This window comes from Oncorhynchus gorbuscha, linkage group LG03 (assembly GCF_021184085.1).
Source record: "Oncorhynchus gorbuscha isolate QuinsamMale2020 ecotype Even-year linkage group LG03, OgorEven_v1.0, whole genome shotgun sequence".
In the NCBI taxonomy this organism is placed as follows: domain Eukaryota; kingdom Metazoa; phylum Chordata; class Actinopteri; order Salmoniformes; family Salmonidae; genus Oncorhynchus; species Oncorhynchus gorbuscha.
The window spans coordinates 21,890,193-21,914,541 of NC_060175.1; the positions used below are offsets into that span (position 1 = coordinate 21,890,193).

The following is a 24,349-nucleotide window of genomic DNA, read 5'->3' on the forward strand; positions in this document are numbered from 1 at the left end:
ACCAGCTCGCCGCCATTGGCATATGGAGTCGTGGAAACTTGTTCTCTGGTGTGATGAATCACGCTTCACCATCTGGCAGTTCGACCAGATGAATCTGGGTTTGGCTGATGGCAGGAGAACACTACCTGCCCCAATGCGTAGTACCAACGGTAAAGTTTGGTGGAGGAGGAATAATGGTCTTGGGCTGTTTTCCATGGTTCAGGCTAGGCCCCTTAGTTCCAGTGAAGGGAAATATTAATGCTATGGCATACAATGACATCCTAGACAATTCTGTGCTTCCAACTCTGTGGCAACAGTGTGAGGAAGGCCCTTTCCTGTTTCAGCACGATTATGCCCCCGTGCACAATGGGAGGTCCATGCAGAAAAGGTTTGTCGAGATCGGTGTGGAAGATCTTGTTTGGCCTGCATAGAGCCTTGATCTTAAAACCATCAAACACCTTTGGGATTAATTGGAACACAGGCCTAATCGCCCAACATCACTTCCCGACCTCACTAATGCTCTTTCGTTGCTGAATGGAAGCAAGTCCCTGCAGCAATGTTCCAACATCTAGTGGAAAGCCATCCCAGAAGTGTGGAGGCTGTTATTGCAGCAAAAGGGGGACCAACTCCATATGAATTCCCATGATTTTGGAATGAGATTTTGTTCATGTAGTATATTTAAAGTCAATATACAGGTTATAATTGTACGTTTATAGATTGACAGTATTTGCTCTTTTATTTACTCCATTGACTCACACCATACACTAATTGTCATTCACTGTTGTAGACAGTATGTGTGTGTGTATGAGTGCACACGTAAGCATATGTGTATACCTATGGTGTGTGCATGCATGCTGGTGTGCTTGCATTGATGATGGTAGTTTTGCTCACCGGGGTATCCGGCCTCTCCACTCATGAACTGGAAACCCGAACCAGAGAAGCCTTGCCTGGATCCTGAGGGCTTCTCTCCCTCCTTGGGCTTGTGGGCCACCTGTGAGGTTTCTCCCTGGGGCTTGGTGACCACCATGGAGGTGAGAGGAGTCACAAAGCCGTACTTCAGACAAAGATCCAGGGCCTCTTTCTTCACCTTCTCCTTCGCCTTCCCGCTTGACTGCACCCTGAAACACACACACACACACACACACACACACATGACACAATTATATGAATCACTAAACTGATAGCTTTTCCATTTCTAATAGGACATACAGTATTTATTGTTGTTTTTAGAATTTGTTTGTGTTTTTTCAGAGCCTCCATACTGCAAGGATAAGAAAGTGTATCGCTGGTTAGGGGGAAAATGGGAAAGACCCTTCTATAGCATGCTGTTTATATAAAAGGAATAGAGATGTGGGTTAAATTCTCCTTTTAAGTGGTCCATCTGTGAAATCACAAAATTGTGTAGTGCCACATCATCACAATAAGATTCTCATCAATGGAGTTATTGTCATGTGTCAATGTGCAGCGGTTAGGATGGAGTCAGGCGCAGGACACAGAACTAAGTAAAAGACGTACTTTACTCGAAAAGAATCAACAAAATTTCCACGCAGTGAAAACACACCAGCTCACAGAAGTCTTGAACACTAAACAAGGAATAGGCAAGTGACATTTCCTAACACTTTTTATTTACCTGCAATCCTGATCGCCATATCAGCCAATGTATGGTACAGGCATAATTGTCTAGAACACCTCCACTTCCATATATTTTGTTCCATGATGCACAGGCATAACCAAAGTGATGCTGGACTAGCTCACTAGCTAGGTTTCCATCCAATTGTCCACAGATTTTCATGTGAATATTCTAAAATCTTCATAAAAACAATATGCCATTTTAGTTTCATTTAGGAAATGTTGGTGCTAGACATTCAGATATGACCTGGTGCAGCCAGCGCCATCAACAAACATTCAGATATGACCTGGCGCAGCCAGCGCCATCAACAAACATTCAGATCTGACCTGGCGCAGCCAGCGCCATCAACAAACATTCAGATCTGACCTGGCGCAGCCAGCGCCATCAACAAACATTCAGATCTGACCTGGCGCAGCCAGCGCCATCAACAAACATTCAGATCTGATCTGGAGCAGCCAGCGCCATCAACAAACATTCAGATCTGACCTGGCGCAGCCAGCGCCATCAACAAACATTCAGATCTGATCTGGCGCAGCTAGCGCCATCAACAAACATTCAGATCTGACCTGGCGCAGCTAGCGCCATCAACAAACATTCAGATCTGATCTGGCGCAGCCAGCGCCATCAACAAACATTCAGATCTGACCTGGCGCAGCTAGCGCCATCAACAAACATTCAGATCTGATCTGGAGCAGCCAGCGCCATCAACAAACATTCAGATCTGACCTGGCGCAGCTAGCGCCATCAACAAACATTCAGATCTGATCTGGAGCAGGCAGCGCCATCAACAAACATCCTATACCAAATTACAAAAACACTATTCCTGGTGTTTCAATGTGAAGCACATGGGAAACTTGATAGGTTATTATTTTATTGTTTTTTAGACTACTTTCCTAAAACAATAACTTAATCACCAAATTTCACTGGGTGAAAGACCTGGAGAGGCCTACAAGCCACAGTGTCTTGCACCCACTGTGAAATTTGGTGGAGGATCAGTGATGATCTGCGGGTGCTTCAACAAGGCTGGAATCAGGTAGATTCGTCTTTGTGAAGGACACATGAATCAAGCCACGTACAAGGTTGTCCTGGAAGAAAACTTGCTTCCTTCCGCTCTGGCAATGTTCCCCAAATCTGAGGTTTGGTTTTTCCAGCAGGACAATGCTCCATGCCACATAGCCAGGTCAATCAAGGTGTGGATGGAGGACCACCAGATCAAGACCCTGTCATGGCCAGGCCAATCTCCAGACCTGAACCCCATTGAAAACCTCTGGAATGTGATCAAGCTTCCTCTTGATCACATTCCAGAGGTTTTCAATGGGGTTCAGATGGTCACAAACCATCAAACAAAGCCGAGCTGCTTCATTTTTTTGCGCCAGGAGTGGCATCAAGTCACCCAACATCAATATGAACGACTGGTGGAGAGCATGCCAAGACGCATGAAAGCTGTGATTGAAAATCAGTGTTATTCCACCAAATATTGATTTCTGAACTCTTCCTAAGTTAAAACATTAGTATTGTGTTTTTTTTTTAATTAATATGAACTTATTGTCTTTGCATTATTCAAGGTCTGACATATTTTTTGTAATTTTGACCAGTTGTAACTTTCTGCAAGTAAATGCTCTAAATTACAATATTTTTATTTGGAATTTGGGAGAAATATTGTCAGTAGTTTAAAGAATGAAACAAAACGTACATTTTACCCAAACACATACCTATAAATAGTAAAACCAGATAAACGGATAATTTTAGTTGTTTCTTCATTTTTTTCCAGAGCTGTATGTGTGGCATGTTATTACACCGACGTGCATTTCTTTATGTCAGACGGCTACTACGTCTGCCAAACAGTTATAGACATACAGAAGGAGGGTCATTTGTTATCGTTCGGTCAGAATATTTTGTATAAAGATAAGCATTATATTGTTATATTATAGAAGTAACTCTGGTAGGTCTGAAACAGTCTTCCTTACCTCAAGTTCAATTGTCAGAGTCAGTTGAATCGCTGGGGCGCACTTCCTTCATATCATAGGTCTGCATTAGCTAAATCTTAATAACAACCACACAATACCACACCTTCACAAACATTTCTAAACTTTATTAGGGTAACATCAAAAGTACGTCAAGCCATTGTATAAAGGGAAAATACTAGCAGAAAAGCTCATGTAAACCTGGGGAAAAAACACACAACCCTCCCCAAAGCAACAAAACCTCCTGTGGTTGAATCTGTGTTTGAAATTGACTGCTTGACTGAGGGACCTTAAAAATAATTGTATGTGTGGGGTGCAGAGATGAGGTTGACATTCAAAAATCATGTTAAATACTATTATTGCACAGTCCATGCAAATTATTATGTGATTTGTTAAACACATTTTTACTTCTGAACTTATTTAGGCTTGCCATAACCAAGCGGTTGAATACTTATTGACACAAGACATTCCAGCTTTTTATTTATATTCATTTGTAAACATAAAGAAAAACATAATTCCACTTTGACATTATGGGGTATTGTGTGTAGGCCATTGAAAAAAAATAGACATTTTATCATTTAAATTTAGGCTGTAACGCAACTAAATGTGGAAAAAGTTATGGAGTGTGAATACTGTAGAGGCTATTAATACAGAACATTTGTATAAAACCTATATCAACTATTTATAATTACATTACAATATTTTAGGTTAAAAACAACTATATTGCACAATTTCTGATATCACATCCCTTACTTAAATTTTCCTGCATAAGTAAAAGTAGGATTATGCCTCTTATCACGATCGTCTAAGGTGGAAACAACGGACCAAAGCGTAGCGTGGTGAGCGTACATACTCCTTTAGTATAAGATGTCGCCAACAAAACAATAAACATCCAAACGAAAATGTGAAGCCAACGTAGTGCCCACAGGCAACTATCCATGGACAACTACCCACAAATACAGGTGGGAAAAAGGCTCCCTAAGTCTGGTTTTCAATCAGTGACAACGATAGACAGCTGCCTCTGATTGAGAATCACACCCGGCCAAACACACAGAAATACAAATCATAGAAAAAGGGACATAGAATGCCCACCCAAATCACACCCTGACGAAACCAACATAGAGACATAAAAGCTGTAAGGTCAGGGTGTGACACCTCTACTGCCATTAATTCCAATTAGACTGGTTTGGATTTCTTCCTAACCAACATGGCTTCCATTTTCACCACATTGTGGAACTTTGAGGGTTTATGACATAGCCTTTCTAGTAATTTAATATGATCTGTATGCTCCTGGGTGGTGGAGAGGTTGGGGATTGCTGAGTTGGTGAAATTAACTCGTAGTGGACTTGTAAATGATTTATTGTATTTCCTCCGCAAAGAGGGAGAGGGCGCTCAGGATTACAAGATTAGGGACAAGAATTGTGACATGCTTTTGCTCTCCAGAGCAGGGTGCCGTTGAATAGACTGATAACAGGTTGTGGCATTAGGTGTTGAGGGGGATCAGTTGAAATGGAGAATTCCCAGTGTCTGTGACGCCCACTGTTTGGTGAGAAGTAGATCCGGTGGAGAGCGTGGGGAAACGTAGAAGACATTATCTGTCATGCTGAGTTTTGATGCAGAGTGGATACTAGATAAGGTCAAGGTAGGAAGCGTTCGTTATCCAGTGAGAGCTTTTGTTCAGAAACTATTACGGCGTTTTAGGTGTCAAGTTTACAGGCATATTGCAGCAGTGTGTAGGAGGGAGATGCCTAGATGTGAGAAGTGTGCAGGAGTGCATGAGATAAAGGAATGTGTGGTATCGGTGGAGAAAGTTGTGCGTGTTAGTTGTGGGAGTGATCATAGGGCTGGAGATCGGAGGTGTCCAGTGAGAGAAAGGCAGATTGAGTTTGCCATGTATGTTTTGGAATTTTATTAGGATCCCCATTAGCTGTTGCGAAAGCCGAGCTACTACACACAGAACACGAAACATGATACAGAACATTTATAGACAAGAACAGAACTACATACATTTAAATAATGGCACACAGCCTACATATCAATACATATACACAAAGTATCTAAATCAAATAGGGGAGAGGCTGTGTGTCATGAGGTGTTGCTTTAACTGTTTTTGAAAACAGGTATTTTGTTCATTTGAGTAATAGGAGATGGAAAGGAGTTCCATGTAATATTGGCTCTATATATTACTGTACACGTTCTTGATTTGATCTGGAATTGGGAACTATGAAAAGACCCCTGGTGGCATGCCTGGTGGGAAGTGTGTGTGTGTTAGAGCTGTGCGTATGTTGACAATGCAGACAAATTGGAATTTCCAACACAATCTTTCTTATAAAAAGAAGAAGTGATGCAGTCAGTCTCTCCTTAACTCTTATCGAAGAGAGACTGGCATGCATAGTATTTATGTCAGCCCTCTGATTACAATGAAGTGCAAGATGTGCTGCTCTGTTCTGGGCCAGCTGCAGCTTAACTTTTTTAGCAGCACTTGACCACATGGCGGGATCAAGATATGACTTAACTAGAGCATGCAGGACTTGCTTTGTGGAGCGTGGTGTCAAAAAAGCAGAACATCTCTTTATTATTGTCATGTTTTGTCTTAGATTGTCTTGTCATTTTGCTTTTCCCTCTGTTCATTTTCCCCCTGCTGGTCTTTTTAGGTTCGTTCCCCTTTTTCTCTCTCCCTTCCTCTCTCTCTTCTCTCTATCGTTCCGTTCCTGCTCCCAGCTGTTCCTATTCCCCTAATCAATCATTTAGTCTTCCCACACCTGTTCCCGATCCTTTTCCCTGATTAGAGTCCCTATTTCTCTCCTTGTTTTCCGTTCCTGCCCTGTCGGATCCTTGTCTATTGTTCACCGTGCTGTGTCTATGTATCGCCCTGTCGCGTCGTGTTTCCCTCAGATGCTGCGTGGTGAGCAGGTGTCTGAGTCTGCTACGTTCAAGTGCCTTCCCGAGGCAACCTGCAGTTCTTGATCAAGTCTCCAGTCTGTTCTCGTCATTACGAGTAGAATTATGCCTTTTGATTGTAAAGTTACTTTACTGGATTAAAGACTCTGTTTTCGCCAAGTCGCTTTTGGGTCCTCATTCACCTGCATAACAATTATGGCCTGACCTCACCCCATCTTTACAACCATTGAATCTATATGGTTTGACCATGACAATTTACAATCTAACATAACAAGTAATTTAGTCTCCTCAACTTGTTAATATTCAGAACCACATTCATGTAAAGCTTAGAGAGCCTACCAGACAAGCTAAATGCCTTTTATGCTCGCTTTGAGGCAAGCAACATTAAAGCATGCATGAGAGCACCAGCTGTTCCAGATGACTGTGTGATCACTCTCTCCTTAGCCGATGTGAGCAAGACCTTTATACAGATCAACATTCACAAAGCCGCGGGGCAGATGGATTACTAGGATGTGTACTCAAAGCATCCGCGGACCAAACGGCAAGTGTCTTCATTGACATTTTCAACCTCTCCCTGACCGTGTCTGTAATACCTATATTTTTCAAACAGACCACCATAGTCCCTGTGCCCCAGAAGTGTTTTGAAAGGCTGGTCATGGCTCACATCAACACCATCATGCCAGAAACCTGACACCCACTCCAATTCCCATACCGCCCTAACAGATCCACAGATTAGGCAATCTCAGTCGCACTCCACACTGCCCTTTCCCACCTCTACAAAAGGAACACCTACGTAACAATGCTGTTCATTGACTACAGCTCAGAATTCAACACCATAGTACCCACAAAGCACACCACTAAGCTAAGGACCCTGGGACTAAACACCTCCCTCTGCAACTGGATCCTGGACTTCCTGATGGGCCACCCCCAGGAAGTAAGGATAGGCAATAACATCTGCAACGCTGATCCTCAACACAAGGGCCCCTCAGGGGTGCGTGCTTAGTCCCCTCCTGTACTCCCTGTTCACCAACAACTGCTTGGCTAAGCACGACTCCAACACCATCATTAAGTCTGCTGACGACACAACAGTGGTAGGCCTGATCACCGTCAACTATGAGACGGCCTATAGGGAGGAGGTCAGAGAACTGGCAGTGTGGTACCAGAACATCAACATCTCCCTCAATGTGAGCAAGACAAAGGAGCTGATCGTGGACTACAGGAACATTGACGGGTGCTGAAGTGGAGCGGGTTCAAGTTCCTTGGTGTCCACATCATAGCCCAAACACACCAAGACAGTTGTGAAGAGGGCACTACAACACCTTTTCCCCTCAGGAGACTGAAAAGATTTGGCATGGGTCCCCAGATCTTCAAAACGTTCTACAGCTGCACCATCGACAGCATCCTGACCGGTTGCGTCACTACCTGGTATGGCAACTGCTTGGCATCTAACCATAAGGGGCAACAATGATAGTGAATGATGAGGTGGTTATATACATACAATCAGGGGTAAAGTGGCTGAGCAGCAGGATAAAAAAAAATAGTAGCAGCAATGCTGATGACTGGTCCGTCTGAACCATGCATGAATAAGGGAATCTATATTCGGATAGCCTGTTTCTGTCCATAGCCTCAAAAAAAACTAATCTTCTCAAAAATATACATTTGTCTATCTGTGTCCAGTCCAGGTGGTAACTCGATTGATCTTTGTCTCTTTGTTTGTAACACTTCTATTATAAGTTTTACATTGTCAAAATTATTTTTCAGGCCTTGAGAGGTATCGGATCCGGAAAAATTGGTTTCAGAACAAAACAGTCCAAAACAGAGCAGTGACAGGATCCGGCTAAAATAAAGCACTGGTTATGGGTAAAAGTCCACAATGAAACTAACCTTAAATTGTGGAGAAAATGAATGTGTTGCCCATGTATATGCAATCATTCATATCTTACAGAACCCTTCTTTGGTGCCTGTAAAGACTTGATGGGAAAAGGATTTGGGGGAGGAACTTGGGGAAGACGCCTGGGAATCTGTGCTGCACAGGGTGCACTCGTCCTCTTTTAGCACTAGACTCAGCCTCATTCAATTCAAGGTGGTTCACCGTATCCACTGGTCGGGGGCCAAACTTCAGATGTCAGATGTAAAGTGGAACCAGCCATACTGTTGCATATGTTTTGGGGCTGTCATAAACTGTCAGGTTTCTGGGAATTCATATTTAAATGTTTCTCTGATATATATGACACTGTTATAGATCCGTCTCCCCTTACAGCCCTTTTTGGAGTACTGCCCATGGGTACCCCCCTATCAAGAATCCAGTCGGACACTGTTGCTTATACAACTCTTTTAGCTAGACGGCTAATACTACAGAACTGGAAGATGGCAGCTCCCCCATCTTATAAATATTGGGTGAGAGATGTGTTCTGCTCTCTGAAACTAGAAAAAAAAGTCCATTCAATTCACGTGGGAACCCCAAACTGTTTAATGAGGCTTGGGCTCCATTCCGGTCTTACTTTAAACAGTCCATCCTCTGATGGCATTCAAATTCAAACTAAAATAAGTCTGTATTTGACCCCCCTGTGACTTAAGGGTTGGAGGAGCTTCTCTCTGTGGTTTTGCTGGGGGGGGGGGGGGCATTAAGGTCCATGTGCTTATTGATTGTGACACGCGGATACCTTGTTCATCTTGCCCGGGCAGAGACTGAAGTGTGAGCTTGTTTTTCCCAGTTATTTTTACATTTTGTTCACACCCACCTAAATAATCATTCTATTTGTTTTTTATTTTAAAACTTTGTAAACTTTGAGTGGTTGCATTTCTCCACCTTTATCCCTTGACTGTTTACAGGAACAATGGTGAGGTGTTTGCTCTGTCCCTGTACTATAGATTGCCTTTTAACCTTTGTAGCCTTCTGCCTGGGGTGTTTAACTTGTCTAAAGTATGGTATCTTTAAAGCTATTTTTCTCTAGTTGAGTATATTATTTATATTGCTTTGTGTTGTCTTGTCTGTGTGTGTAAAACTTAATAAAGAGTTTGTTTTTTTAAATGTGGAGAATGATACATTTGCATCTGTTGGCCATTAATTAGCCTGTTATTTGCTATGCCTATGTAGGCTACCATTTAAAACAATAAATATGTTGAAATTATACGATATCACTGGAGTCATTGCAAATCAATTTGTGCCAGTTGTGCCACTTGTGTAGCCTATCTGGAGCTGACAAACGGATTTAACAAATAGCCTATAACTTCAGTTTATTATTGTTGTAGCCTTGTGTTATTATTCAATTATTTATGGACATGTTTAGTTAATCAAATTGGAAGTTATCAATTGTGATAGTCACAATTCTGTCGCAATTGCCGATCAGCTGATGTTAGAATGCATTAGATTGAAGGCAACAGTCAGTCAGATTAGGCTACAGGTAAAAAAACAATACTGGCTGTTGTTGACAAGCACATGCCTATTCAGTTCATATCCATATTTTAATATTTGATTCAGTGATTGAAACTACAACCCATCCTCAGTAGCCTATTCCAGCAGGCTGTTGGGCAACGGAAGCACTTCTTACCTCGAAATTGCCTCGCTGTTCATGTTGAATAAATTAGTCTCAATTTGAACTAAGCAAGCTGCTAAATCGTTCATCTAACATCTTGCCTAGGCTACTGTAGGCTCTCTGAAATTAGATGTAGGCCCATCAGTAGCTATAGGTTACCTGCATCTAGCTATCCCAACCATGACAAAGTTTAATTACAAATCATAAACCCAGATGCCAATTGAAATGTCAATCTCGCAAATAAGCCATTTATAACAGTTTGAAGTCTTAACATCTGGCACATAATAACATCACGACTGCCAGAAAATAGCCTAACATACATTTTTTTGAAGTTTAAGGGAAAATGATATTTTCTATTGCTACATATTCAAATTCCTTTGGTCACAATAGCTCGCAATAATTATTATTTTGATCGAAAACCACATTTAGATTCTTAGGTTGTTAAAAGTTAAGTTGAGATTCCTTAGTTCGCTCAATAACATTATGAAAAAAGGGTTTATTAGCTAAATGTGGTAACTCCCCTCTTGCTGCAAAAAAACATTTTTGCCCTAGTTCAGGCCTTGTGGGCATGTTTTCTGTAGTCATTGGGCTAGACATTTTAGCTTGACCTGGTAACCGTGGCAGGCAGAGTGTTTAGTTCATTACCAAGTGCAGCTCACTGTCACGACTTCCGCCAAAGTTGGTCCCTCTCCTTGTTCGGGCGCCGTTCGGCGGTCGACGTCACCGGCCTTCTAGCCATCGCCTATCCACTTTTCATTTTCCATTTGTTTTGTATTTGTTTTACACACCTGGTTTCAATCCCCCAATTACTTGTTAATTATTTAATTAACCCTCTGTTCCCCCATGTTTGTTTGTTTGAGTAATATTTTATTGTATTACGGTCCGTATTTGTGGCCTTGTATTTATGCGACGTGTATTGTGATTTATTTGAGTAAAATTTCTTTCATTACTCATATATGCTGTCCTGCGCCTGACTCATCTCACCAGAGGCTTTACACTCGCTACCTACTGCTGTGAACACAAATCTTTGTTTTTCCTTTGACTAATTTATTCATCACTGTGCGTGAATACCAGCACTGTAGGTAAGGTATATGTTTTCCCCCTGTTTAACAAACTAATTTGTCAATAGTTTATGAATATTTTGGTCATTATTACAGAATTAAGTATATTGTTTAAATGTTCGTAATCTAACATTGTTAGTGTCATGTATTGTCATGTCTTGTCCCTGTGCTTTCTCTTCTCTTCGTTTCCCCCTGCTGGTCGTATGAGGTTTCTTTCTCTCTCTCTATCTCTCTCTCTCTCTATCGTTCCGTTCCTGCTCCCAGCTGTTCCTCATTCTCCTAACGACCTCGTTTACTCTCTCACACCTGTCCCCTCTTTTGCCCTCTGATTAGGTCTCTATTTCTCTCTCTGTTTCTGCTTCTGTCCTTGTCGGATTCTTGTTTGCTTTGCCCTTGTTCCGTCCTGTCGTGTTCTGCCTCTTCATCAGATGCTGCGTGTGAGCAGGTGTCTCTGTCCTCTACGGTCCGCGCCTACCCGAAGGGACCTGCAGTCTGTTGCCGCTAGCCCTGCAATTCTCCTCTACTACTAGAAGGGGGACACTCCTGTAAAGATTTGAGGATTTATGTTTTCCCTGTTTGGACATTAATAAACTCTGTTTCTGTTAAGTCGCTTTTGGGTCCTCACTCACCAGCATAACAGAAGAATCCGACCAAGAATGGACCCAGCGACTTCGGATCCTCTCTACTCAGCCGTCGAGATCCAGGGAGCGATGCTAGGCAGACACGAGCAGGAATTGTCTGTTGCTCGACATGCCGTTGAGACTCTGGCCGCCCAAGTCTCCGACTTCTCAAGACATATTCACAATCTCCGCCTCGATCCACCGGCTACTTCCAGGGCTTCCGAGTCTCCGGGCCCAGAATTAATAACCCACCGTGTTACTCTGGGCAGCCCACTGAATGCCGCTCGTTCCTCACCCAGTGTGATATTGTGTTCTCTCTCCAGCCCAACACGTACTCCAGGGGTACAGCTCGTATCGCCTACGTCATATCTCTCCTTACTGGACGGGCTCGTGAGTGGGGCACGGCAATCTGGGAGGCAAGGGCTGAGTGTACTAACCAGTACCAGAACTTTAAGGAGGAGATGATACGGGTTTTTGATCGTTCAGTTTTTGGGAAAGAAGCTTCCAGGGCCCTGTCTTCCCTATGTCAAGGTAATCGATCCATAACGGATTACTCTATAGAGTTTCGCACTCTTGCTGCCTCCAGTGACTGGAACGAGCCGGCGTTGCTCGCTCGTTTTCTGGAGGGTCTCCACGCGGAGGTAAAGGATGAGATTCTCTCCCGGGAGGTTCCTTCCAGCGTGGATTCTTTGATTGAACTCGCTATTCGCATAGAACGACGGGTAGATCTTCGTCACCGAGCTTGTGGAAGAGAGCTCGCGTTATCCGTTTCCCCCCTCTCCGCATCTCTACCATCTTCCTCCACTGGCTCAGGTGCTGAGCCCATGCAGCTGGGGGGTATTCGCATCTCGACTAAGGAGAGGGAACGGAGAATCACCAACCGCCTGTCTCTATTGCGGTTCCGCTGGTCATTTTGTCATTTCATGTCCAGTAAAAGGCCAGAGCTCATCAGTAAGCGGAGGGCTACTGGTGAGCGCTACTACTCAGGTCTCTCCGTCAAGATCCTGTACTACCTTGTCGGTCCATCTACGCTGGACCGGTTCGGCAGCTTCCTGCAGTGCCTTGATAGACTCTGGGGCGGAGGGCTGTTTTATGGACGAAGCCTGGGCTCGGGAACATGACATTCCTCTCAGACAGTTAGGGGAGCCCACGGCCATGTTCACCTTGGATGGTAGTCCTCTCCCCAGGATTCAGTGTGAAACGCTACCTTTAACCCTCACTGTCTCTGGTAATCATAGCGAAACCATTTCTTTTTTGATTTTTCATTCACCTTTTACACCTGTTGTTTTTGGGTCATCCCTGGCTAGTGTGTCATAATCCTTCTATTAATTGGTCTAGTAATTCTATCCTCTCCTGGAACGTTTCTTGTCATGTGAAATGTTTAATGTCTGCTATCCCTCCTGTTTCTTCTGCCCCCTCTTCACAGGAGGAGCCTGGTGATTTGACAGGGGTGCCGGAGGAATATCTTGATCTGCGCACGGTGTTCAGTCGGTCCAGGGCCACCTCCCTTCCTCCTCACCATTTACATTACATTTAAGTCATTTAGCAGACGCTCTTATCCAGAGCGACTTACAAATTGGTGCATTCACCTTATGACATCCAGTGGGACAGTCACTTAACAATAGTGCATCTAAAACTTAGGGGGGTGGGGTGAGAGGGATTACTTAACCTATCCGGTCGTATGATTGTAGTATTGATCTCCTTCCGGGTACCACTCCCCCCCCCGGGGTAGACTATACTCTCTGTCGGCTCCCGAACATAAGGCTCTCGAAGATTATTTGTCTGTTGCTCTCGACGCCGGTACCGTAGTCCCATCTTCCTCTCCCGCCGGAGCGGGGTTTTTTTTTGTTAAGAAAAAGGACGGTACCCTGCGCCCCTGCGTGGATTATCGAGGGCTGAATGACATAACGGTTAAGAATCGTTATCCGCTTCCCCTTATGTCTTCAGCCTTCGAGATCCTGCAGGGAGCCAGGTTTTTTACTAAGTTGGACCTTCGTAACGCTTACCATCTCGTGCGCATCAGGGAGGGGGACGAGTGGAAAACGGCCTTTAACACTCCGTTAGGGCACTTTGAATACCGGGTTCTGCCGTTCGGTCTCGCTAACGCTCCAGCTGTCTTTCAGGCATTAGTGAATGATGTACTGAGAGACATGCTGAACATCTTTGTTTTCGTTTACCTTGACGATATCATGATTTTTTCACCGTCACTCCAGATTCATGTTCAGCACGTTCGACGTGTTCTCCAGTGCCTTTTAGAGAATTGTCTTTATGTGAAGGCTGAGAAGTGCGCTTTTCATGTCTCCTCCGTCACATTTCTCGGTTCTGTTATTTCCCCTGAAGGCATTCAGATGGATCAAGCTAGTGTCCATGCTGTCAGCGATTGGCCCGTCCCTAAGTCACGTGTCGAGCTGCAGCGCTTTCTCGGTTTCGCGAATTTCTATCGTCGTTTCATTCGTAATTTCGGTCAGGTGGCAGCTCCTCTCACAGCCCTTACTTCTGTCAAGACGTGCTTTAAGTGGTCCGTTTCCGCCCAGGGAGCTTTTGATCTCCTCAAGAAGCGTTTTACATGCGCTCCTATCCTTGTTACACCTGACGTCTCTAGACAGTTCATTGTCGAGGTTGACGCGTCAGAGGTGGGCGTGGGAGCCATTCTGTCCCAGCGCTCCCATTCTGACGATAAGGTCCAACCTTGCGCGTATTTTTCTCATCGCCTGTCGCCGTCGGAACGTAAATATGATGTGGGAAACCGCGAACTGCTCGCCATCCGCTTAGCCCTAGGCGAATGGCGACAGTGGTTGGAGGGGGCGACCGTTCCTTTTGTCGTTTGGACTGACCATAAGAACCTTGAGTACATCCGTTCTGCCAAACGACTCAATGCGCGTCAGGCTCGTTGGGCGCTGTTTTTCGCTCGTTTCGAGTTCGTTTTTTCTTATCGTCCGGGCTCTAAGAACACCAAGCCTGATGCTTTATCCCGTCTCTTCAGTTCTTCAGTAGCCTCCACCGACCCTGAGGGGATTCTCACCGAGGGGCGTGTTGTCGGGCTGACTGTCTGGGGAATTGAGAGGCAGGTAAAGCAAGCACTCACTCACACTCCGTCGCCGCGCGCTTGTCCTAGTAACCTTCTTTTCGTTCCCGTTTCTACTCGTCTGGCCTTTCTTCAGTGGGCTCACTCTGCCAAGTTAGCCGGCCACCCCGGCGTTCGGGGTACGCTTGCTTCTATTCGCCAGCGTTTTTGGTGGCCCACTCAGGAGCGTGACACGCGTCGTTTCGTGGCTGCTTGTTCGGACTGCGCGCAGACTAAGTCCGGTAACTCTCCTCCTGCCGGCCGTCTCAGACCGCTTTCCATTCCCTCTCGACCGTGGTCTCACATCACCTTAGACTTTATTACTGGTCTGCCTTCGTCAGCGGAGAAGACTTATTCTAACGGTTGTCGATAGGTTCTCTAAGGCGGCTCATTTTATTCCCCTCGCTAAGCTTCCTTCTGCTAAAGAGACGGCACAAATCATCATTGAGAATGTGTTCAGAATTCATGGCCTTCCGTCAGACGCCGTTTCGGACAGGGGTCCGCAATTCACGTCTCAATTTTGGAGGGAGTTTTGTCGTTTGATTGGGGCTTCCGTCAGTCTCTCTTCCGGTTTTCATCCCCAGTCTAACGGTCAAGCAGAACGGGTCAATCAGACTATTGGTCGCATCTTACGCAGTCTTTCCTTTCGAAACCCTGCGTCTTGGGCAGAACAGCTCCCCTGGGCAGAATACGCTCACAACTCGCTTCCTTCGTCTGCGACCGGGCTATCTCCTTTTCAGAGTAGCCTCGGGTACCAGCCTCCTCTGTTCTCGTCCCAGCTCGCCGAGTCCAGCGTCCCCTCCGCTCAGGCTTTTGTCCAACGTTGTGAGCGCACCTGGAAGAGGGTCAGGTCTGCACTTTGCCGTTATAGGGCGCAGACTGTGAGAGCCGCTAATAAGCGTAGGACTAAGGGTCCTAGGTATTGTCGCGGTCAGAGTGTATGGCTCTCCACTCGTAACCTCCCCCTTATGACAGCTTCTCGCAAATTGACCCCGCGGTTCATTGGTCCGTTCCGTATTTCTCAGGTTGTTAATCCTGTCGCAGTGCGACTTCTTCTTCCGCGACATCTTCGTCGCGTCCACCCGGTCTTCCATGTCTCCTGTGTCAAGCCTTTTCTTCGCGCCCCCGTTCGTCTCCCCCCGTCCTTGTCGAGGGCGCTCCTATCTACAGGGTCCGGAAGATTATGGACATGCGTCCTCGGGGTCGTGGTCATCAGTACCTAGTGGATTGGGAGGGGTACGGTCCTGAGGAAAGGAGTTGGGTTCCATCTCGGGACATGCTGGACTGTTCGCTGATCGATGATTTCCTCCGTTGCCGCCAGGTTTCCTCCTCGAGTGCGCCAGGAGGCGCTCGGTGAGTGGGGGGGGTACTGTCATGTCTTGTCCCTGTGCTTTCTCTTCTCTTCGTTTCCCCCTGCTGGTCGTATGAGGTTTCTTTCTCTCTCTCTCTCTCTCTATCGTTCCGTTCCTGCTCCCAGCTGTTCCTCATTCTCCTAACGACCTTGTTTACTCTCTCACACCTGTCCCCTCTTTTGCCCTCTGATTAGGTCTCTATTTCTCTCTCTGTTTCTGCTTCGGTCCTTGTCGGATTCTTGTTTGCTTTGCCCTTGTTCCGTCCTGTCGTGTTCTGCCTCTTCATCAGATGCTGCGTGTGAGCAGGTGTCTCTGTCCTCTACGGTCCGCGCCTACCCGAAGGGACCTGCAGTCTGTTGCCGCTATTCCTGCAATTCTCCTCTACTACTAGGGGGACACTCCTGTAAAGATTTGAGGATTTATGTTTTCCCTGTTTGGACATTAATAAACTGTGTTTCTGTTAAGCCGCTTTTGGGTCCTCACTCACCAGCATAACAGTTAGCTACATTTTCAACGTTGTGCATGGATAACTGGACAGTTAATTGGATAATCACAGCTGAGTTACATGGCACAAAATTGAAAAGCTTGTTAAAATCTCCAATCGAAATTAAAGAACCCTAAATTGAGGAACTGTCTCTCTCACGTCGCTCTAAAAGGAGTACAATCGCCATAATTTCACCTACTCAGTGTACAAATTCCGGAGACATCACCCTCTAATTCAGTACTGATTGATGGAATTATTTATGCATGTAATTAATTATGTTGCTATATGTTTAAATTAACTTTTGATATCTTTGTTTGTTTCGGTTATGACCTTTCATATACAGGTAACTGCCAAAATAAAGGAAACACCGGCTAAAGCATCTTAATAGAGCATTGGGCCACCACGAGCCAGAACAACTTCCATGAACCTTGGCATATGTGATTGACATACTGTATATTATTATCATAATCAATTAAATACATTAATGTCAGTATTTTTGTCTGACTTTTTGCCTTTTCACTCCTGCCCTGTGTTGTCTTTGACTTGACCTCCATCTTGCCCTTGTATACATCCTCTCCCTCTCAGGTAAATATTTTAAATGTTCATTTCCTTCTTCCTTTCTTTTAGCATTTTTTCCCCTTTCTTTTTTCAAATATTTTTGATATATCACAGGGGCAGTTTTATCCTCTCTTTCTTTTTTGTGTACTTTTCAGCATGTTGGCACTTAATGGATGTCCCTGTCCTTCAATAACTACAAATAATCCAAAACAGAAATTATTAAATCGAATCAAATTTTATTGGTCACATACACGTGATCAGTAGATGTTATTGCGGGTGTAGCGAAATGTTCGAGCTTCTAGCTCCAACAGTGCGGTGAAATGTAACAATTAATATCTAACAAATTACACAACATATACCCAATACACACAAATCTAAGCAGGAATTAATTATGATTATATACATATGGACGAGCGATGTCAGAGTGGAAAGGACTAAGATACAGTGGAATAGTATAGAATAGAGTATGTACATAGAGGAGTAATGCAAGATATGTAAACATTAAGTGAATGAGATACAGTAGAATAGTATAGAATACCGTATATACATATGATATATAATGTCACATTATTAAAGTGACTAGTGTGCCATTTATTAAAGTGGCCAGTGATTTCTAGTCTATGCCTATAGGCAGCAGCCTTTAATGTGCTAGTGATGGCTGTTTAACAGTCTGATGGCCTTGAGATAAAATCTGTTTTTCAATCTCTCGGTCCCAGCTTTGATGCACCTGTTCTGACCTCACCATCTGGATGACAGCGGGGTGAACAGGCAGTGGCTCGCGTGGTTGATGTCCTTTGCCGCCGGTAATTGGAGCCTTGCGGTTGCAGGCGGTGCAGTTACAATACCAGGCGGCGATAGAAGCTTGTGATTGTTTTAGGTGACAAGCCACATTTCTTCAGCCTCCTGAGGTTGAAGAGGCTCTGTTGCACCTTCTTAACCACACTGTCTGTGTGGGTGGTCCTTTTCACTTTGTCAGTGATGTGTATGCCAAGGAACTTAAGCTTTCCACCTTCTCCACTGCGGTCTCGTCGATGTAGATAGGGTGGTGCACCCTCTGCTGTTTACTGAAGTCCACAATCCTCTCCTTTGTTTTTTTTTTACGTTGAGTGAGAGGTTGTTTTCCAGGCACCACACTCCCAGAGCCCTCGCCTCCCATCGTCATCGTTGGTAATCAAGCCTACTACTGTTGTGTCATATGCAAACTTGATGAATGAGTTGGAGGCTTGCTTGGTCACGCAAGGAAGGAGTGAACAAGGAGTACAGGAGGGGGCTGAGCATGCACCCTTGTGGGGCCCCAGTGTTGACGATCAGAGGAGCGGAGGTGATGTGTCCTACCTTCACCACCTGGGGGCGGCCTGTCAGGAATTCCAGGACCCAGTTGCACAGGGCAGGGTTCAGATCCAGGTCCTCAAGCTTAATGATGAGCTTGGAGGGTACTATGGTGTTGAATGCTGAGCTGTAGTCAATGAACAGCCTTCCTACATAGGTATTTCTCTTGTCCAGATGGGATAGGGCAGTGTGCAGAGTGATGGCGATTTCATCATCTGTGGATCTATTGGGGGCGGTAAGCAAATTGAAGTGGGTCTAGGGTGGCAAGTAAGGTAGAGGTGATATGATCCTTGAATAGTCTCTCAAAGCACTTCATGATGACAGAAGTGAGTGTTACGGGGCGACAGTCATTTAGTTCAGTTACCTTTGATTTCTTGAGTAGAGGAACAATGTTGGCCATCCTGAAGCATGTGGGGATAGCAGACTGGGATAGGTAGAGATTGAAAATGCCCATAAACACACCAGCCAGCTGGTCTGCGCATGCTCTGAGTACGTGCCTAGGGATACTGTCTGGGCCGGCAGACTTGTGAGGGGTAACACGTTTTAAATGTTTTACTCATGTCGGCCACGGAAAAGGAGAGCCCACAGTCCTTGGTAGCGGGCTGCGTTGGTGGCACGGTGTTATCCTCAAAGCATGTGAAGAATGTGCTTAGCCTGTCCGGAAGCAAGACGTTGATCTCGGCCACGTGGCTGGTTTTCCTTTTGTAGTCCGTGATTGTCTGTCGTCCCTGCTACATATTGTAAGTCTCGTGTCTGAGCCGTTGAATTGCGACTCCACTTTATCGCTATACTGACATTTAGCCTGATTGATTTTCTTGCAGAGTGAATAACTACACTGTTTATATTCTGCCACATTACCAGTCACTTTGCCATAGTTAAATGTGGTGGTTCGCACTTTCAGTTTTGCGCGAATGCTACCATCTATCCACAGTTTCAGGTTAGGGTAGGTTTTAATAGGCACAGTAGGTACTAAGTCTCCTATACACTTCCTTATAAACTCAGTCACCGTATCCGTGTATGCGTGTAGATTATTTTTGCAAGCTACCCGGAACATATCCTAGTCCACGTGATCAAAACAATCCTGAAGCATTCATTCCGATTGGTCAGACCAGCATTGAATAGTTCGAAGCATGGGTACTTCCTGTTTGAGTTTCTGTCTATAGGACGGGAGGAGCAAGATGGAGTCGTGGTCAGATTTGCCTAAATAATGGTGGGTGAGGGCCTTGTAAGCATTCCCGGAAGTTTGAATAGCAATGGTCGAGAGTCTTAGCAGCGCGAGTAGTACAGTCGATATGTAGATATCTATGTTTTTAATGTAGATCATCACATCAGATGTTTTTTTCAATCAATGAAAAGAAAAACAGTGACAATAGACTTACTTTGGACTTTAATGAATCCCCATGGCTGGCATATCCTTTGGACAGATGTACATCCCCCAAAAACATATTTGAATCCCAAAACCAAACTTTATACATTTAAAATATTATATGTTCGGTATTGGCACTTCTTAGAAATACATGAAGATTTACTAACTTGTTCACAAATGTTCTTAAAATGTTGGCAGACAGACTACTCACTATGTGGCCATGATGGAGAGGGTTGCAATCCCATTTCCTGATTTTAATTGTAGGGGTGAATGTTAAGGCACATTCATTCTACAGTCTTTTAATGTGTGTGTTTTGGTAGTGACATCATTTGGACTGCATTTTTTCAGAGGAAGATGAATAAATACTAATTAGATCAGTATCTTTTAAAATAATATAAGAACAACTAGGATGGAGACCTGCATAGACACAGGTGCAAATACAACCAATAACAGACAAAATGCCATGCAAAGCAGACTCACTCTTTGTCCAGTAGCTGCTTCACAGTGAGGTAGGCCCACAGCCTCTGGATGTGGCTATCAGGCCTGGCTTCAATGGGCTCGTCCGTTGATATTGTCTCAGAGTACATCACCCTATTGCTTTTCTGAAATAATCAAGGCATCCTCACATTACAATACTAAACATTGACTTGATTGTATATTTTGATATTTTGCTGAACTCTCTCCAAAGTAATCATATAGAGTGATAATTTATATATATATATTTTTGAATGCCTTCAAAATCAAAAGAAAATACAGAACAGTATGGAGTGATTTGACCTATGAACTTGTGAAAGTAGCAGAGTCGAGGTGACCTCACCGATATGGCTATGACCTCTGCAGTGAATGTCTCTATGTTGTTGTCGGTGATCTGGCCAGACACCACGATCTCAGAGCCATTGTAGTACTGGCTGAAGTTGGTCTGGGTCAGGTTAGCTCCACCCACATACACCATCTGCACGTCTGTCAATAGGGGTGTGGCCACCTCTTCATAAAAGCCCTGTTAATCATACATTACAGGTAACCTAGAGGTTAAGAGTGTTGGGCCAATAACCGAAAAATTGATGGTTCAGTACCGACTATATGAAAAATGTGTCGATGTGCCCTTGAGCAAGGCACTTAACCCTAATTGGTTCTGTAAGTCACTCTGGATAAGTGTCTGCTAAATGACTAAAATGTACGGAGGCCATTAGTCACGCCCCTTGCTCCTACTGGTTTCCTCTCGCATAATCTACATTTAGGAAATCAGGACTCAACAGTAAAACCTCCTTAGATGAGATATGATCTTATTGCGCTTTAAAGGTTAGTTCAGGCCTTTCATATTCCAGCTAATTAAGCTTACTTGGGACCATTTTTGATCATTGGTGTTTTATGATTTAAATCATTCAAATCCATTGTAGTGCAGAGACTTTTGTGTGAATGCACTGCTTCACAGTGGGTGTTCCCTTACCTGCAGCTGCAGATCAGCATCAGAATCCTCATATATTCTGCGTCCCACACCGCTGTTCTCCAGTGCCATCTTTTCCAAGAACTCAAAGTTGACATCCATTCCAAAACCGAGACAGTAGAGTGGGAATTTCTTACCAATGGCTTCCTTTACATTCTTGTGGATCTTTTCCAGGTTGGTCTCACCTGAGGAAAGTGAGATTGGCTTTTATTGTGTTTGTGGTGTGGTGTGGTGTGGTATGTGTGTGTGTACCTGTGGTTGGGTCTCCATCAGTGAGTAGTATAAGGAGGGAGGCTGAGCCCTCTCGTGAGTTTCGGTTTAGCATGGCTGTGCCCTCCAACACAGCAGCATTGATGTCGGTGGCTAAGAAGAGAAGAGAGAGGACCACACATCTATGTATTAGCTCCTATTGTCACTAACTAGGCTATTGTTCATAGCTCCCATTATTTTACCCTTTTGTGCACTTATTTTATTTGTTTATTTGTATTTATTTTTGATTATTTATTACAAAAACACAAGGAAGGGGTGACATTAAAGTATTAGAACATGAAGGACAAACAATACAGCATCAAGACACTATCAAACATGTATCAGTCTTTCTGCAACAGAGCCATCCTTATGTGTGAGGTGCGTGTGCATGATAGTGATATGAAATATATGTCATAGTTTCCTTTTTCATGATTTCCAGCAGCATACCACTGCTGGCTTGCTTCTGAAGCTAAGCAGGGTTGGTACTGGTCAGTTCCTGGATGGGAAACCAGATGCTGCTGGAAGTGGTGTTGGAGGGCCAGTAGGAGGCACTCTTTCCTCTGGTCTAAAAAAATATCCCAATGCCCCATGCCAGTGATTGGGGACACTACCCTGTGTAGGGTGGGACGGTAAACTGGTGTCCTGACTCTCTGAAGTCATTAAAGATCCCATAGCACTTATTGTAAGAGTAGGGGTGTTAACCCTGGTGTCCTGGCTAAATTCCCATTCTGGCCCTCAAACCATCAGGGTCACCTAATTGGCTCATTCATCCCCCTCCTCTCCCCTGTAACTATTCCCCAGGTTGTTGCTGCAAATGAAAATGTGTTCTCAGTAAACTTACCTGTTAAAATAATAAATTAAAAAATTATCACAATCTTGTGAAACATGAACCCTCCAAGATCCCCAACAGCTGTCCCTCAACCATTCAAGCCCCCTCAGAAGAAGAAAACAACAATTCATTCCATTCTCCACCCCCATGAACCCCCCAATGCACCAACAACCAAGAAAAAAGGAAAAGACAGAAGAAAACAATTCAATAAATAAATACATTTAAAACAAAGGACAACTGAAATCATAACAGCAATGCTTACTTTATATGTTTGTGTGCATGTCTGGCACTATTGCATGTACTGTATGTGTGTGTTTATTTGAATGAGAGTGTGTGTATATGCATGTGTACAAACACCTGCACGGCCTCAGCCTCAGGGAATCTGGCATTAGTTGTAAAAACACTGCCACTTAGTGTCATTCAAATATGCTTTAATTATGTTTTATTTGGACTTTTTTTCCCCTTTATCTTTTGACCATCATTCTCTCTCTCACACAGCAACTCCACTCCCACTTGTCTCCAATTCCACATACCAACCCTCAGCTTCCCTCAGCCCATCCCATCATTCTCTTCTGGCAACCCACTTCATGTTTCTATGCAACACATCTTTCAACTATGCTATGATGTTTAAGGCACAATTTCAATCTAATCGAATAGAATCTACAGATTTTTGTGCACTTTTGATTTGTTTACACAGCCACCCCAAGAACCCAAATCTGATTTTCTTTCTATATCCAATGTTTTTTTCTGACTGTCCATTACTTGTCACACTGCCTTTAAAAATCTTTGGGTGGTTGTCATGGTAACGGCAGGTCATGTGCAAAACAGAAAACACTTCAGTTGAACTAAATCTGATCTAAACCAAATCTACATATGGAGATGGTATAAATCAGAAGTTAAATGATGGGATACCATGTGGTTATTGCTGTTTACACATTAGGAAATATGAATTGGGCTGCCTGTGTAAACGCAGACTAAGTCTTACAAAATTATGATACACTGTAATTGAACTTTTGGCTTTGGAAACTTTTGAAAATAGGGAAGAGGATTAAGTAAGTAAATAATAAATTGTACCTCCTCTGTCTCGAATGTGTCGTGCAAAGCTCTTGGCAGCCTCCAGGTTTTCCTGGTTGGCCGGCAGCAGCTCCTTCTTCCAGGTAGACACAGTGTAGTCGAAGGTGATCAGGCCAAAGTGGTCGTCCTCCACCAGGTCTACCAGGATCTTCAATAAGGCCTGACGGGTCTGACAGTGCATCCAATCAAAATGAACCAATCAACCAATCAAAATGAACCAATCAACCAATCAAAATTAATTGTTACATGCATTAAATAGAAAAATGTATACAATGCTCAATCGTTAAGCCTTTAGCGTCATTACAGCAGGCAACACATTCAAACACACAAACAAACCTGCTTCATTTTCCTGCCATGCATGGAGCCACTCCGATCGATGATGAACACTACATTCTTTGGTACGCGTGGTAGGTCACTGGGAGCAAAGTGATGGACAAAATACCCTTTTGACTCCTGAATAGAGAATCAGTGATAGTGATTAAAGGGTAGAAATAAAGAAACGAATGACACGATTAGAGTGAGATAAGTGTACCTTGAGCTCTCCCATGGATGTGTTCCTGTGGACGTCATAGACAATGACCAGGTCTCCGTTCAGGCCCTGTTCTCCACAGCTGTCACACTGACTCTGCTGCTCCTTGCTTGGGTAGAAATGTACCCAGGCCTGCGGAGATGGTGGTAGTTTAGGCTTCTGCTTTTAAAAATACAGCCTAATTTAGCTTGCCTCAGCATGAGATCATTCATTTTCAGAATTAACATGCACAGATATGTGACAATGACATGGGTGTGAAGAATAGGGTTTGAAATTATGCCACCAAATTGTACAATGTTTTGAATTGAATATATTTGAAGACTTCCTGACGTGTAGCAAACAACACCTCCACTTCGCTGATCCTCAACACTGGGGCCCCA

At 44.1% G+C, this 24,349-nt stretch overlaps 1 protein-coding gene across 2 annotated transcripts in view; it reads right to left on the reverse strand.

The window, feature by feature from the left end:
* LOC124028055 (inter-alpha-trypsin inhibitor heavy chain H4-like) overlaps positions 1–24,349 on the reverse strand; it is a 48,421-nt gene that overhangs the window by 18,824 nt on the left and 5,248 nt on the right. Inside the window, exons 6-13 of one of the 2 annotated variants that reach the window (XM_046340224.1) lie at positions 23,973–24,101; positions 23,777–23,893; positions 23,441–23,609; positions 21,541–21,651; positions 21,292–21,473; positions 20,662–20,841; positions 20,325–20,446; positions 871–1,097 (exon numbers count right to left, since the gene is read on the reverse strand). In XM_046340224.1, the coding sequence (XP_046196180.1) occupies positions 871–1,097; positions 20,325–20,446; positions 20,662–20,841; positions 21,292–21,473; positions 21,541–21,651; positions 23,441–23,609; positions 23,777–23,893; positions 23,973–24,101 (1,237 nt within the window). The remainder of the gene's footprint in view (positions 1–870; positions 1,098–20,324; positions 20,447–20,661; positions 20,842–21,291; positions 21,474–21,540; positions 21,652–23,440; positions 23,610–23,776; positions 23,894–23,972; positions 24,102–24,349) is intronic. The other variant, XM_046340232.1, reaches the window with a different exon arrangement.